Source organism: Canis aureus, chromosome 27, assembly GCF_053574225.1.
Source record: "Canis aureus isolate CA01 chromosome 27, VMU_Caureus_v.1.0, whole genome shotgun sequence".
NCBI classification, from domain to species: domain Eukaryota; kingdom Metazoa; phylum Chordata; class Mammalia; order Carnivora; family Canidae; genus Canis; species Canis aureus.
Window position 1 is genome coordinate 21,381,267 of NC_135637.1, and position 13,471 is coordinate 21,394,737.

Genomic DNA, 13,471 nt, shown 5'->3' on the forward strand with positions numbered 1-13,471 from the left:
CAGGGCCCAACTGACACCTTGATTTTAGATTCTGGCCTCCAGACTTTGAGAGGATACATTTCTGTATTCTGTAGCCCCAGGACACTAACACATGCTCCACTATACCTTGTGCGTATTGCACAAGCCCACATGCTCCAAAACCCAAAGTTGCTCAAGTTTCAAGGGCAGGGACTGCCTGGGGAGTCCCAGGACCCAGGCAGAAGCAAGTCCACTCCAGAAATAAAAACTCCCACCAGCCTCCAGCACGGAAACAGCCGAAAAACCTGGGGCCTTCACCTTGAGAATGTACTTAACACCTCCATAAATTAATTCCACGTCCACGATGTTGAGCAGAGAAGCTGCAGGAAGGACTTGGCCCCTGAAAGAAAAGACAAACTCGGGGTCAGCTATGGGAAGAACGAGAACTCTAGGGCCACCCCCTGGATTTAAACAAATCACTCAGCTCTTTGCCTTGCCTAAGCACCAACACACTTGGCTGTATTTAAAAAAGCTAAATCCAACAAAAAGGCAAGGGATGTGACATTGTTCAGAACTTAAGGAAATAGCACTGGCTGAAAGGTGAGACATTTAAAAAGGGCTTTCCAGGGAGCAAAATCCATAATGCTTGTTCTCAGAAAAATTCCCTCCATGGGAATTGTGCCACATGCTTAGGAAAGAAACTGGCTCATGCGTTGCAACTCTGAAATGATGTGTAAGCATGATAACCACGCCCTAACATCTCTTGTCTTTTTTGTTGTTGTTGTTCATCTCTTTTTAAATTTGTTTTGGTAGTTTCATTTGCCTATCACAGTGTCTCTGGAGGTGATTTCTGCCTCTACCCCAGGACATCTGGCAATGTCTGGAGACATACTTGATGGTCCTGCTCTTGGTGGAGAGAGGGGAGACAGTGTGGACAGAGGGCCAGGGATGCTAACTTCCCACAGTGCATGGGACAGCCCCCTCTTGCAATAAAAAATGAATCAGCTCTAAATGTCAAGGGTCAAAAAAAAAAAAAATGTCAAGGGTCGTGGGGCTGAGAAACGCTGGCCCATCCTGACAGTGAGCACCTGGCCATTACCTACCCTGCTGCTCCACTTCACTGGTCACATCTGATTAGGCGAGGGTCTGGAAGGAACATTTGCAGAGGTGACCAGTCACCTGCTTTGTTTTTCAAATGCACCTCCTCTCTGAACTCGAGTACCATGACGTACCTTACACAAGTCAGGAGGAATAAGCACACAGCTGTCTGCCCACTGCCTGGAGAATCCCATTCCTGGCGACCTCCTCCAGGGCAGCCCGGGTTCACACATGAGGAATTGCGGAGGCAAGCACATAGGAGGGATTCACTAACTGCCTGCTGGCTGATTATCTGCCTTACTTGCCACTAACGCACATCCCACCAGGGGAAGATAAATGATCTGTGCACTCTACCTTTCCAGCGAGTGTAAGAAATCCGTCATGCAGGTTCTGAACATTGCGTCGGCCACATTCAAGGCTCCGCACACCACCCCGAGCATGATATCCGGCTTCTCAGCCTAGGAAAGACTCTGCATGTCAGGGTCAGTGGGGACCAAGACCATGAGGAGCTGGGGGTGGGGGTAGGGGGTGCTCTGTGAGCCCAAGGGGAGAAGCAGGCAGCTCCCCACCTGCACTTTCTCAGCAATGAGGTGATCCAACCACCCTGTGTCGATATCATTGTTCTGGAAGCTTTCAGTCTCCAGCAGGTTAATGAGATACTCCACGGTGGTCCTGAAGTCACCCCGGATGGACAGTTCCTTCAAAGCCACCACCATGTTCCTTGAGGAGAAAGGCATATGGATTGTTTTCCAAATTAATATATGAGACAGCAGAGCCCCCGCGTGGTTCTCAGAGAGCCAGAGTAGCACAGTTGAGAGAGGAGGCTGAGTCCAATGGTCCAGGTTTCAATCTCAGCTCCAGCATGTACTGGTCAGGCAATCTTGGGCAAGTGATTTAACCACTTTAAGCCTCAGTTTCCCCATCTGGAAAATGGGGAAATAACCCTGACTTCACATGGGTGCTTGAGGATTAAAATGAGACAATCCATATAAAGTACACAGTTGCAGATAAATAAGGTCAGCTGCAATGAATATGATTAATTACTGTTATTGTAATTATTATCAACCACTGCCAGTCGCTCTGCCTCTCTCCAGCTGGACCTCTCAAATCCCCGTATCCCAGAGCAGATGCCACCCCCTCGCCATCCAGACAGTGCTCTGCTGGGTATGCATGGAGTGCATTTATGAACGGCCAATACTGCTACCCCACCCAGGTTGTGGCGGTCACCCATCTGCATGTGCTTTATTGGTCACCACCACCCATTTCCCAGAAAATCTCCCCCTAAAGAGGGCTCCAGTCCGAAGGCCTGAACCTCTCACTCCCTATGAAGTCATAAGGAGAGTGTTTTGCACCAGGGAAAGAGGAGGCATTAGAAAAATTCCCTTCCTGGGAGAGGAGAGTTTTAACACCTGTCATGGCATTCCTGCATGCATTGAGCAAGTGTGGCCGAAGGGCAAGAACCACCCCAGCTCAGGGGTGGGGAAATGAAGATGCTCTGAGGTCAAATGAGCACATCAACAGTCTATGGAAGTCAAGTAGGCACTGGAGTCTGCATGTAAGGGTCAAGCTACTGGGCTCAAGGGTGGCCAATTTGTCCCACTTTGCCCAGGACATGCCCAATTTTAGCAGTGAGAAATCTCACATCCTGGGAAGCCCTCAGTCCTGGGGTAACTGGCATAGTCAGTCCCCCTGTTAGACTCTGACAATAATAGCAAAAGCTAGAGTGACACCTGGGTGGCTCAGTCAGCTAAGCATCCAATAAGATTTTGGCTCAGGTCATGATCTCAGGGTCGTGAGATCCCTTGTGTTAGGCTCCTCGCTCAGTGGGGAGCCTACTTAAGATTCTCCCTCTCCCTCTGTCCCTCCCCACTTGTTTTCTTTCAAAAAAAAAAACAAAGAAAGCCAGAATTTTCCCTCTGAATTCTGTTGAAGTCCATACTGGTCATTCAGAGCATGGAACAAGCCACAGGCCATTTCCATCAGAGTGGGCTGGACTGGCTGGCCTCCCTCCCCCTTCAAGTTTTCACTCATCATGATTACAATGAATTACATAAAGCCGGCAAAGAAAGCCCAGTTATCAAAATCACCAAACTCAATTTAATTCATGACTTTTTATTATTTAATATATTTTTAAAGATTAAAAAAAAAACTTTCTTTTTTTAGAGAAAGAGAAAATGAGAGGGTCGGGGGAGACAAAATCCTAACTAGGCTCCATACTCAGCGAGGAACCCTACACAGGGCTTGATTTCATGATCCTGAGATCATGACCTGAGCTGAAATCAAGAATCAGATGCTTAATTGACTGAGCCACCCAGGCGCCCCTAAAGATTTTATTTTAAAGTAAGTGCTACACTCACTGTGGGGCTTGAATTTATAATCCCAAGATCAAGAGTCTTGTGCTCAGAGTCCCTGGGTGGCTCAGTCGATTAAGTATCTGCCTTCCATTCAGGTCATGATCTCAGGGTCCCAGGATCAAGCCCATCCTGTTCAGTGGGGAATCTCCTTCTTCCTCCCCTTCTGCCCTTTCTCATGTGTGCTTTCTCTCTCTCAAAATAAACTTAAGAAAGAAAGAGTCGCATCCTCTGCATACTGAGCCATCCAGGCATCCCAATTATAAAGCTTTTTAAACAAAATGTCCACAAAGTCTTTGGGATATTTTCAGTCTAAAGGATAGTTATTCATCCATACAAGAACATTTATTCATGAAGCGAGCTGGTATTTACCTTTTTACACTCAGGACAAGGCAGGAGAAATATAAGATGTGGGTGTTTCATGACTCAAGAACCCCTTTGTCAATGTGGGCTTCTCCAGGACCTACTTAGTAGGCTTAAAGATATCACACACACACTTTTCTCTTAAAAACTATGTACTTGGCATCTTTTAAATTTTGATATCCCCTTGAACATTCTTTGGATCTCCTCCAAGTGCAACCTCTAAGGAGCTCAAGACCAAAGGACCATGGCGAGCTCATGAGCTCCTCTGACTTTAATCTCACATACAGGAAGAGGGCAGACCTTGCCCTTGGACTTCAGCAAAGGGCATTTAAGATAAGGTCTGCTCTGTGATTCGCTCCTCTGTCTTCTGAAGTTCTACTGCATCTGAAGCCACAGGCTTTTAGTTTCTGGAAGGAAGGAGGGAAAGAAGGAGGGGAGGAGGGAGATACTAACGAAATGGCCTCTTCCCGGTTCTCTCCCCAGGAGAAGCAGTGACCGAACTGGGAATCAGCAAATTCGTGTAAGCCGCCAGCAGCTGCCACGCTGAAATAACCCCACACATTCTTGCTGCTCCGGAAATTCAGTTCCTGAACTGTTCCAGAGCTTGGCTTAAACCCCTGGAGCCAAGAAAACAAAAGCAAAATGAGAGAAAAAATAAATAAATAACAACCATCACTCCAGATATACTTGCATCAGAATTAAATCCTAGGGAAACCCAAGAACCCCCACGACAACCAAAAGCTTAGTGTGATCAATAGAACATTGATATCTCCCACTAGGGGTGAGGGTGTATCTATCTGTGGGTATACCCACATCAGCAAGTCCATGCTCGCATGCAATTTTTATTGTAAAAAAACTACAAAAAAAAAAAAAAAAAAAACTACAAAAATAAATAACCAAGTTGGGATGGGGGGGAGAAGGTATGGACACAATATGGGTGAACGTTGTTCACAAGATGGAGCTGAGTGAAGGTACATTCTGATTTTATAAGCTTGACATTGTCAGTCATAAAAAGTTTAAATGAAAGAGGAGTTGGATTTTGAATTCCAGATTATGAACATTCCAGCAGATAAAGAAATTCAATGCTAACACACACCTAATTTGCTATTGGTGGTGGGGGAAGGACCATCCCTCTGAGCATAATTTTGGTAAGAGGGGGTGGACATGGACCCTCTCGCTGGGATTAGGGCTCTTGATGTGTGTAATGGAGGCATCTGTTTTGAGAGATGGAGAATTTCAGGGGCTGGGACTATTTCCACTCTTAATCCTCCATCTTCCCAGGCACCTATAAACAAGCCATCAATCCCCTAAAAAAATTTCCCGTTTTCTTTGTCCAGGCCAGAGTCCGTTGTTTGCAGCCAAAGATGCCGAGTTGATACAGTTGACAATTCTTTCATTAAAAAGGGGCTGGGGGGACATATCTCTCTCTTACCCTGAGTATCTTGAATGTAATCAATAAACAATTAGGTTATGGTAGATTATGGAAGCTGTCTGACAATCAACCATAAGTAAGCATGTAAAGTAACAGAGGCCAGCTGGCTGTTTTTTTAAGACACAAAGAACAAGTTGCTAAGGAACTCCTTACATGGGACCAGACTCCATTTATGGGGCAGCAAAGAGTCCAAGGGACCAGAAAACCAAGGACCTGGGTTCTAAACCTGGCTGCTTATCCCAAAGATGGACGTGGCCCATAGGGTCCAACAATGGGGCTCAGTCAGGGCCTAGCAGGTCCCAGGCACAAAGCAATACCCTAACTTCAAAGCTGTAGTACAGGAGAATGCTGCCTAGCAGTGGCACTGTCACGTAAGTGAGCAAGGAGATGCATGAAGGGATCTGCCCGGTGCCTGACACATGCTTCCCATCAATGAACTGTGTGCCTTCCCACAGCACGGTGTCCTTTTTTGTACACCAAGAAGCCTGGGCGTCACAACCAAGGCTAACATTCAGGGTCTGCCCCACACCGGGAGACTGGAGATGGCTGGCGTGGGGACCCCTACCACTTGCCTCATCAGGGTTCTCACTGGTGATTCTGGCTGCGATGACATGGCCTCGGGCGAGCGGAGGATTGGCAGGAGTGTCAAATGAAATGGGTGTCACCCCCCATGGCGACTCTCCGTACAGAAGCCGGATATCTTTCAGCCGGTGCAGTGGCACTCCCATGGCAATCTGAAATGGAGAAATCCACCCAATGACTATCAGTCCCATGAGCACCCAAACACCAAACACATGGCTAGATACCATAGAAGAAGAAGTGCAGGGAATGATTTCAGGTGTACTGAGTACCTACTCATCAGGCAACACCATGAGACAGAGTGGCAGGAGAAGCAAAGCTAGAATAAGACACAAGGTTTGACTCCGCCCCCGCCAGGGAGCAAACAGTGTCCCTGGGAAAAGAAACAACTTTTGGAAAACCTCACATGACAAGAAAATGCTCACATCAAAGAAAAGTCACAGATTCTTGGTGGCGTGGAAGGTGAGGAGTGACAGTGTCTGGCTGCAGAGGTTTTAATAGGACTCAGACAGCTGGTCCTGAGGGATGAGAATAAAATTCCAGATGCCTGCTTAACCAAGTGATCAGATTTAACCTTCTTTGCCTTTCTGATGTGACTTGCTAAGGAACCCCCGCTGCCTGTGTGATGACTTGCCAAAATGTTTCAGGGACTCTCACCAGGAAGAGTTCCTCACCAAACTGAGGAAATTTCTGCCTGAACTCTTCACAAATGCCAGCATTGAGAACAGAAAACTACACCTGAGGAGAGGTTCCAGATGAGAGACTCAAAAGTCATGACAATGAAACGGAATGTGAAGTCTTAGAATGGACCCTGGATTTGATTTATTTTGTTTCATCTTATCTTTTTAAATTTTATTTATTTATTCATGAAAGACAGAGAGAGAGAGAGGCAGAGACATAGGCAGAGGGAGAAGCAGCCTTCCTTTGGGGGAGCCTGATGTGGAACTCGATCCCAGGACCCTGGGACCATGATCTGAGCCAAAGGTCGATGCTCAACCACTGAGCCACCCAGATGCCCTGAACCCTGCATTTTAAAAACAAACAAAAACAGTAGTAAATGGATAGTATTGGGACAATGGCAAAAATTTTAATGTGGTATTAGATTTTCTATATTTTAAAATTTTTATACTTCTAATTACAGATAGATGCATGGTGGCATCAGTACTTTATCTCCTGAGTATCATCATTTTATTATGGTATTGTGCCAGAATGATCTCATTTTTTCTTCTTTTTTTTTCTTTTTTTCTTTTTTTTCTTTTTTTTGAGAATGATCTTATTCTTGGGAGGTCCTTTGACTCAAGTATTTAGAAGCAAAGTACCACAAAGGTTCACATCAAGACATCTCTCAAAAAGTTAAGCCAAAAAATTATACCAACACAAACAGAACACGAATGTGTCCGAGTCTAATGACTGGTGGGTCAAGACATAGGGGGTAGATGAGAAGTGTACTATCCTTGTAATATTCCTGAAATTTTGCAAACTAAAATAAAAAAAGAAAAGAAAGAAAAAGACAAAATAGAAAACAGAATAAAAATGCTGATGGAGGAAGGAAGGAAGGAGGGAGGGAGGGAGGGAGGGAGGGAGGGAAGGAAGGAAGGAAGGAAGGAAGGAAGGAAGGAAGGAAGGAAGGAAGGAAGGAAGGAAACAAACATAAGACATATATTTTAAAAATTAGAGTTCCTGTTAGTGCAGAAGTTCCTAACTCTGGGTCCTGAGTTCTCAATGGGGGTGATACTGACCCTCAAGGAGGCAAATATCTGCTCTTGGGTATTAAACTATCTTACTCTTTGTATGTATAAGTCACAGATATATCTACAATAAAAACATATACAGTATATCTGTGGTATTAAAATTTCCTAAAGGGAGAGATTAGAGTGGGGGGGAGGGGAAGTATCCAAAAAAGCTCCTTAGAGGGCGGTAATGAGAAAAAGGTTGAGCGAATGGCCATTAGGTGTCTGGGAATGGCCATTAGAGGATCCACGAAACCCCCCTGCATACTGTATAATTTTTTTTCCCCAGGGAGAAATTCAATGGGCTTTTGCCCATTTCTCAAAGGGATACACAGCCCAACAAAGGTGACCAACCACTTCATAGCCTGTGTAGTTCCCAGTGCTACTCACACAACAAAACACTCACTCCCCAGGGAAAGCCAGCCAAGAGAGGGGCAGGAAGGTCTCATATGAGCAGGATAGGGACCCCATCCTGGGTGGAAGAAACCCCAAGGCTCTGGGTCCATTTCCTTGCCTGTAGCTGGGCGGCCGGCAGGTTGACATCAGCAATCATTTCCGTGCAGGGATGTTCCACCTGCAGGCGGGGATTCAGCTCCAAGAAGTGAAAGCTGCCGTCCTGGCTGTAGAGATACTCCACCGTCCCTGCGCTCACGTAGCCCACAGTCTTGGCCAGGCAGACAGCACACTGTAAAGACACAGAGCCTGAAGGGTTTCCAGTGGTTTTCTTGGATCGTCTTAATGGTGGCTTATTAGCACCCCAACCAAATGCTGAGGATCTGCTGTGCATGAGTTCTTTCGGAACTTCAGAGATCACACTCCCTATGATGGGCCCCCAGTGTCACCCCACTTTGGCATGTGGACTGTAGGGCGCTCTTGCTGGCTGGGTGGGATGGCTCTCCCTGCAGCTACCCACCGCATCCCCTCACTGAGCTCTGCAGAGCCCACCTGCTCCATGAACTCGAACACAGCCGGTATGGCGATGGTGGCCGGCGCCTCCTCGATGATCTTCTGATGCCGGCGCTGGATGGAGCAGTCACGGCCGAACAGAGACACAGCGTTCCCATATTGGTCAGCAAGAATCTGGACCTCCAGGTGTCGGGCGTGCTCGGCCAGCTTCATGAGAAAGACGGGGGAGCCGGGGATCTCACTCTGCACCTGCAGGGACAGCAGAGTGGCTTGTTCTTCCCTGGGAGACCAGGGTCAGAGTGGGAAATCCTCTGAAGACAGGTCCATGATTCTGCTGACCTTTTCACTTTGTTTTACCTCTGTTACAGACATGCCATTCTCCTTGATGTTTTAGGTCCAACGCTGTCAAAATACATAATGTAGAAGGTAGGATTTCCCCCACAATCCCATCTCCTAAAGATAATGTGCTGTTAAGCTTTGGGCACACACTGGGTAAGAGTTTAATGTGGTTAATAGTTAAGTGGTTAAGTTAACGTGCTCTAAGAGCCGGGTACACATCAGTTTTCTGCTATACGTACAGGAACACATACAATATACATAATGTCTTTTGAATAAAAACAGGACTAAAATATGCTGTCCTGCAGTTTCTTTTCCTCCTTAAATAGTACTCTCTCAGCTAGCTGTCTATGGTGGAGCCTAGATAGACTTATTTCATTCTTTTGACATTAAAAGGCAATCGAAATTCCTTAATGATGAAATTCTTAACCATAGTATAAAAATAAGTGTTCACGTGGAATGATTTCTAAGAATTTCTTTTAAAAAGCAAGCTGCAAAAAAAAAAAAAAAAAAAAAGGCAAGCTGCAGGGATCTCTAGGTGGCTCAGTGGTTTGGCACTTGCCTTCAGCCCAGGGCATGATCCTGGAGTCCCCGGATCAAGTCCCACATTGGGCTCCCTGCAGGGAGCCTGCTTCTGCCTCTGCCTGTGTCTTTGCCTCTCTCTCTCATTCTGTGTCTCTCATGCATAAATAAATAAAATATTTTTTAAATGAATAAATAAATAAAATAAAAAGCAAGCTGCAGTAATATATGGGATGGCCCTACTTCTATGAAAAATAGTAAAACAGAACTGTATGAACGCCTATATAAAAGCATATACAGGGGCACCTGGCTGGCTCAGTCAGTAAAGCATACAACTCTTGATCTCAGGTTGTAAGCTCAAGCCCCATATTGGGTATAGAAATTACTCTAAATTTTTAAAAAAATCTTTAAAAGAAAAATTTTAAAAAATATATACAAAGTGCTGGAAAGAAACCCAACTGTCACCTGGTTACATCTGGGAGGAGTTCAGAGGTGGTGATGAAAAGAGAATTTTCCTTCTTCATGTTTAACATATCCCTAAAGTGTTTGCATGTTCTCATAAGAACATTTTCATGTTGCACTCACATAATCAAGTTTCCTTTTGTCGCCCTTGCGACACCTCTGCGCATGTTGGGGCAGTAGGCATAGGGGAGCTCTGCACTATCAATTTTGCTGTGAATTGAAAACTGCCCTAAAAAGTAACATCTATTTTAAAGAAAGGGGAGGAAAAAAAGGCTTTTTTTTTTTTTTAAGATTTTATTTATTTATTCATGAGAATATACAGAGAGGAGAGAAAGAGAGAGGCAGAGACACAGGCAGAGGGAGAAGCAGGCTCCATGCACGGAGCCTGACATGGGACTTGATCCCGGGTCTCCAGCATCACGCCCTGGGCTGAAGGCAGCACTAAACCACTGAGCCACCTGGGCTGCCCAAAAAGAAAGACTTTAAAACCTACACAACCCTCAAACGTAATGGAGGATCCAGGACTGGATCCTGACACAGAAAGAGGAGATTAGTGGGAAAACCTGGTAAAATCTGAGTCAAGTCTGGAGTCCACTTAATAGAAAAGTATCCCTGTTAATCTCTTAGTTGTGACAAACACAGCATAGCTAACAGAAGATGTTAACAGTGGGAAACCAGATGAAGGGTAGATGGGGACTCCATACTACATTTGCAACTTTCTTTCTTTTTTTTTTTTTTTTTTTACTTTTGCAACTTTCAACTAGGTAGAACTTCTTCTCCCCCACAAAGGACCCCAAAAACCTATCCACCCCAGTGGAGACACATGATAGTGAAACCACTTACTTTCCAGAACACCCATATACTACCCACAGCTGTTTACTTGGTAAATCTTTTTAGAAAGCAACTTATTGACATGTTTTTGCAAGTGCATGTGTGTGCTACATAACTAAGTCCTTAGCATGTGGTCTTTACCCAAGAACATAATTCAGAAGAAGAAAAAAACAGCTGAGTATTGTTAGATGTTATAGAATATATATGTTATATATTATGAAATATATGTATTATAGTATTATTCATAATAGAAATGGAAACAAACTTAACATTTCACAAAAAAGGAAAGGCTTGATAATACAGACACACAGGGAATATTATGCAATGATCAAAATAATCGTAAAGACTGCAATAAGATGGAAAACATATCTGTGATCTACAATTTAGAATTTTTTTAAATGTAAAACAAAGCATTGTGCAGAACAAATGTTTTAAAATGATATGACTCTTCAAAACATGCATGTGAACAAAATCTAGAAGAAACCCTAGAAATACTAAAACAGTTGCATTAAGAACGAGAAGATCATTAGTTTACCTTTTTTTTTTAACATTGTCAGTGGGAAACTATAATAGGCACGAAGTTTTAAAAGTGAAAACCCAGCTACGAATAAGTAAATACATGGTTCATTCCTATAACAAAAGTGAATCTTCTGGAAATGTTAAAAATACTAAGACTACTAACATTTACAAAACGTCCCATCTTTAGATAGACAAATATAGTCACAAACAGATAGATATTCTGGCCCTGTGTCTCTGAAATCATTTAAAGTCAGGTGGATTCACAGGATCAAACATCTAAGGAAATACGGTGTACAGACCAACCCAAACCATGGACTTCTGTGTGTGAAAATGCACACATTTGCTTTGGAACACAGCACAGCAGTACGTCAGCTCCCACGAGTGTCTTCTTGATTTCGGACACAGAAATGCTAATAAAAAAATCCAGTGGCCAACAACTAAACATACACAATTCCCAAAGATGTATGGAAAAATATCAGCAAGAACAGCTCACTTGTCTGAAAAGGATTGGGAAGTCCTCAGCACTCTCTGCCTTCCGGATTCCTTTCCCTCCTCCACCTTCAGATGCTTTGATCATCAAGGGAAAACCAATTTTTTCAGCCACCTGAGGGCAAAGGACAGATAGACCTCTTTAGAAGGTAGACAGTTTCCATGCTACCAGGACAATGAGAAGGTGCCAGCATCTTGCCCCCCACCCCCAAGCCCTGTGTTTACCTCTAAGCCTTCATCTATATCTTTCACACAGCCCTGGTTGTAAATATCTTCTGGGACAGTGATTCTTTTCCCCTCCTGCAGATCATCTTCTGACCATTCTACCATCAGACCTAGAGAATCATAGAAAGAGCTGAAACATCCCAAGAATGACAGAGATACACAACACAGAAACCACAGGGCCTTTCCTCACCAAAGCCTCTCTAGACCTGGCTGCTGGAGCAACAGTATTTAGATATGGCCCTTCAGCTTCCCACAAAGGCTTTTAATGTTCTTTTAAGGGCTAACTCAACCTTGAATGGGAAATCAAGCTTAAGAAATTCAGACTGAGCCTACCAGAAACAACCATATTAACCTGAACTCAAAAAAATTCCAATTCTACCCACTAAAGTCATTTATACATACATAAATCAGTGTTTTCTAAAATCCTGTGAAGATTAAAAACAAATAAACTTTCCATTACAAATTTAAAATTCCATCTTTGGGTGAAAAATCAAACTGTATAGGAAATTCCTGAGACTTTATCCCGTTTATTTTTAATTTATCCTAGAAATTTCACCTTTTGGAATTTATCCGAAGGAAATGATTAAAAAGTACAGAGAGGGCAGCCCTGGTGGCGCAGCAGTTTGGCGCCGCCTGCAGCCTGGGGTGTGATCCTGGAGACCCGGGATTGGGTCCCACATTGGGCTCCCTGCATGGAGCCTGCTTCTCCCTCTCCCTGTGTCTCTGCCTCTCTGTCTATGAATAAATAAATAAAATCTTTAAAAAGATAAAAATAAAAAAAATAAAAAGTACATAGAGATTTAGCTATTAGACTATAAAGACTCCATTACCTTAAGTATTTTTTAAAAGATTTATTTGAGGGGGATCCCTGGGTGGCTCAGCAGTTTAGCGCCACCTTCGGCCCAGGGCATGATCCTGGAGTTCCGGGATCGAGTCCCGCATCAGGCTCCCTGCATGGAACCTGCTTCTCCCTCTGCCTCTCTCTCTCTCTCTCTCTCTCTCTCTCTCTCTGTGTTTCTCATGAATAAATAAATAAAATCTTTTTTAAAAAATAAAAAAAAGATTTGAGACAGAGAAAGAACATGAGTTGGGGGAGGGGCGGGGAGAAAAGGAGAAGCAGACTCCCCAGTAAGCTTGGAGCCCAAGGCTGGTCTCAGTCCCAGGACACTGAGATCATGACCAGAGCCAGAGTCAGACACTTAACCAATAAGCCATCTAGGTGTCCTTACTTTTAGTATTTTTTAAAATTAGAGCAAAACGACCTGGAAACAACCTAAATATGTAACTATAGAGGATTGTTAAGTAAATTATGATACATCTATATGATAAAATCCTATGCAGACATTTTAAATATTGTAAAGTGTATTTATTGACATATAAGCATTAGTTAGAAAAAATAAGTCACAAACCACAGTAAATACAAAATCTCTGGATGTGCCTAGAAAAAAGGCTGGAAAGATAGGTACCTAGAATATAACAAATGTTCAATACCAGGTCATAAGATTATGGATGATTTCTATGTCTTCTCTCTCTCTTTTTTTTTTTTTTTTTTTTTTTGTAATTCTATATTTTCTGTTTTCTTTCTTTTTTTTTTTTAATTTTATTTATTTATGATAGTCACACACAGAGAGAGAGAGAGAGGCAGAGACATAGGCAGAGGGAGAAGCAGG

General features: G+C 43.7%; 1 protein-coding gene across 5 annotated transcripts in view; it reads right to left on the bottom strand.

The window, feature by feature from the left end:
- The window catches only part of ACACB (acetyl-CoA carboxylase beta), a 130,318-nt gene that overhangs the window by 64,511 nt on the left and 52,336 nt on the right, over positions 1 to 13,471 (bottom strand). For all 5 annotated transcript variants that reach the window (XM_077876025.1, XM_077876026.1, XM_077876027.1 and 2 more), the window contains 9 exons: positions 11,802 to 11,911; positions 11,581 to 11,691; positions 8,457 to 8,666; positions 8,026 to 8,196; positions 5,775 to 5,936; positions 4,224 to 4,387; positions 1,626 to 1,776; positions 1,411 to 1,514; positions 277 to 358 (listed from right to left, as the gene is read on the bottom strand). In XM_077876025.1, coding sequence (XP_077732151.1) covers positions 277 to 358; positions 1,411 to 1,514; positions 1,626 to 1,776; positions 4,224 to 4,387; positions 5,775 to 5,936; positions 8,026 to 8,196; positions 8,457 to 8,666; positions 11,581 to 11,691; positions 11,802 to 11,911 — 1,265 coding nt within the window. The remainder of the gene's footprint in view (positions 1 to 276; positions 359 to 1,410; positions 1,515 to 1,625; positions 1,777 to 4,223; positions 4,388 to 5,774; positions 5,937 to 8,025; positions 8,197 to 8,456; positions 8,667 to 11,580; positions 11,692 to 11,801; positions 11,912 to 13,471) is intronic.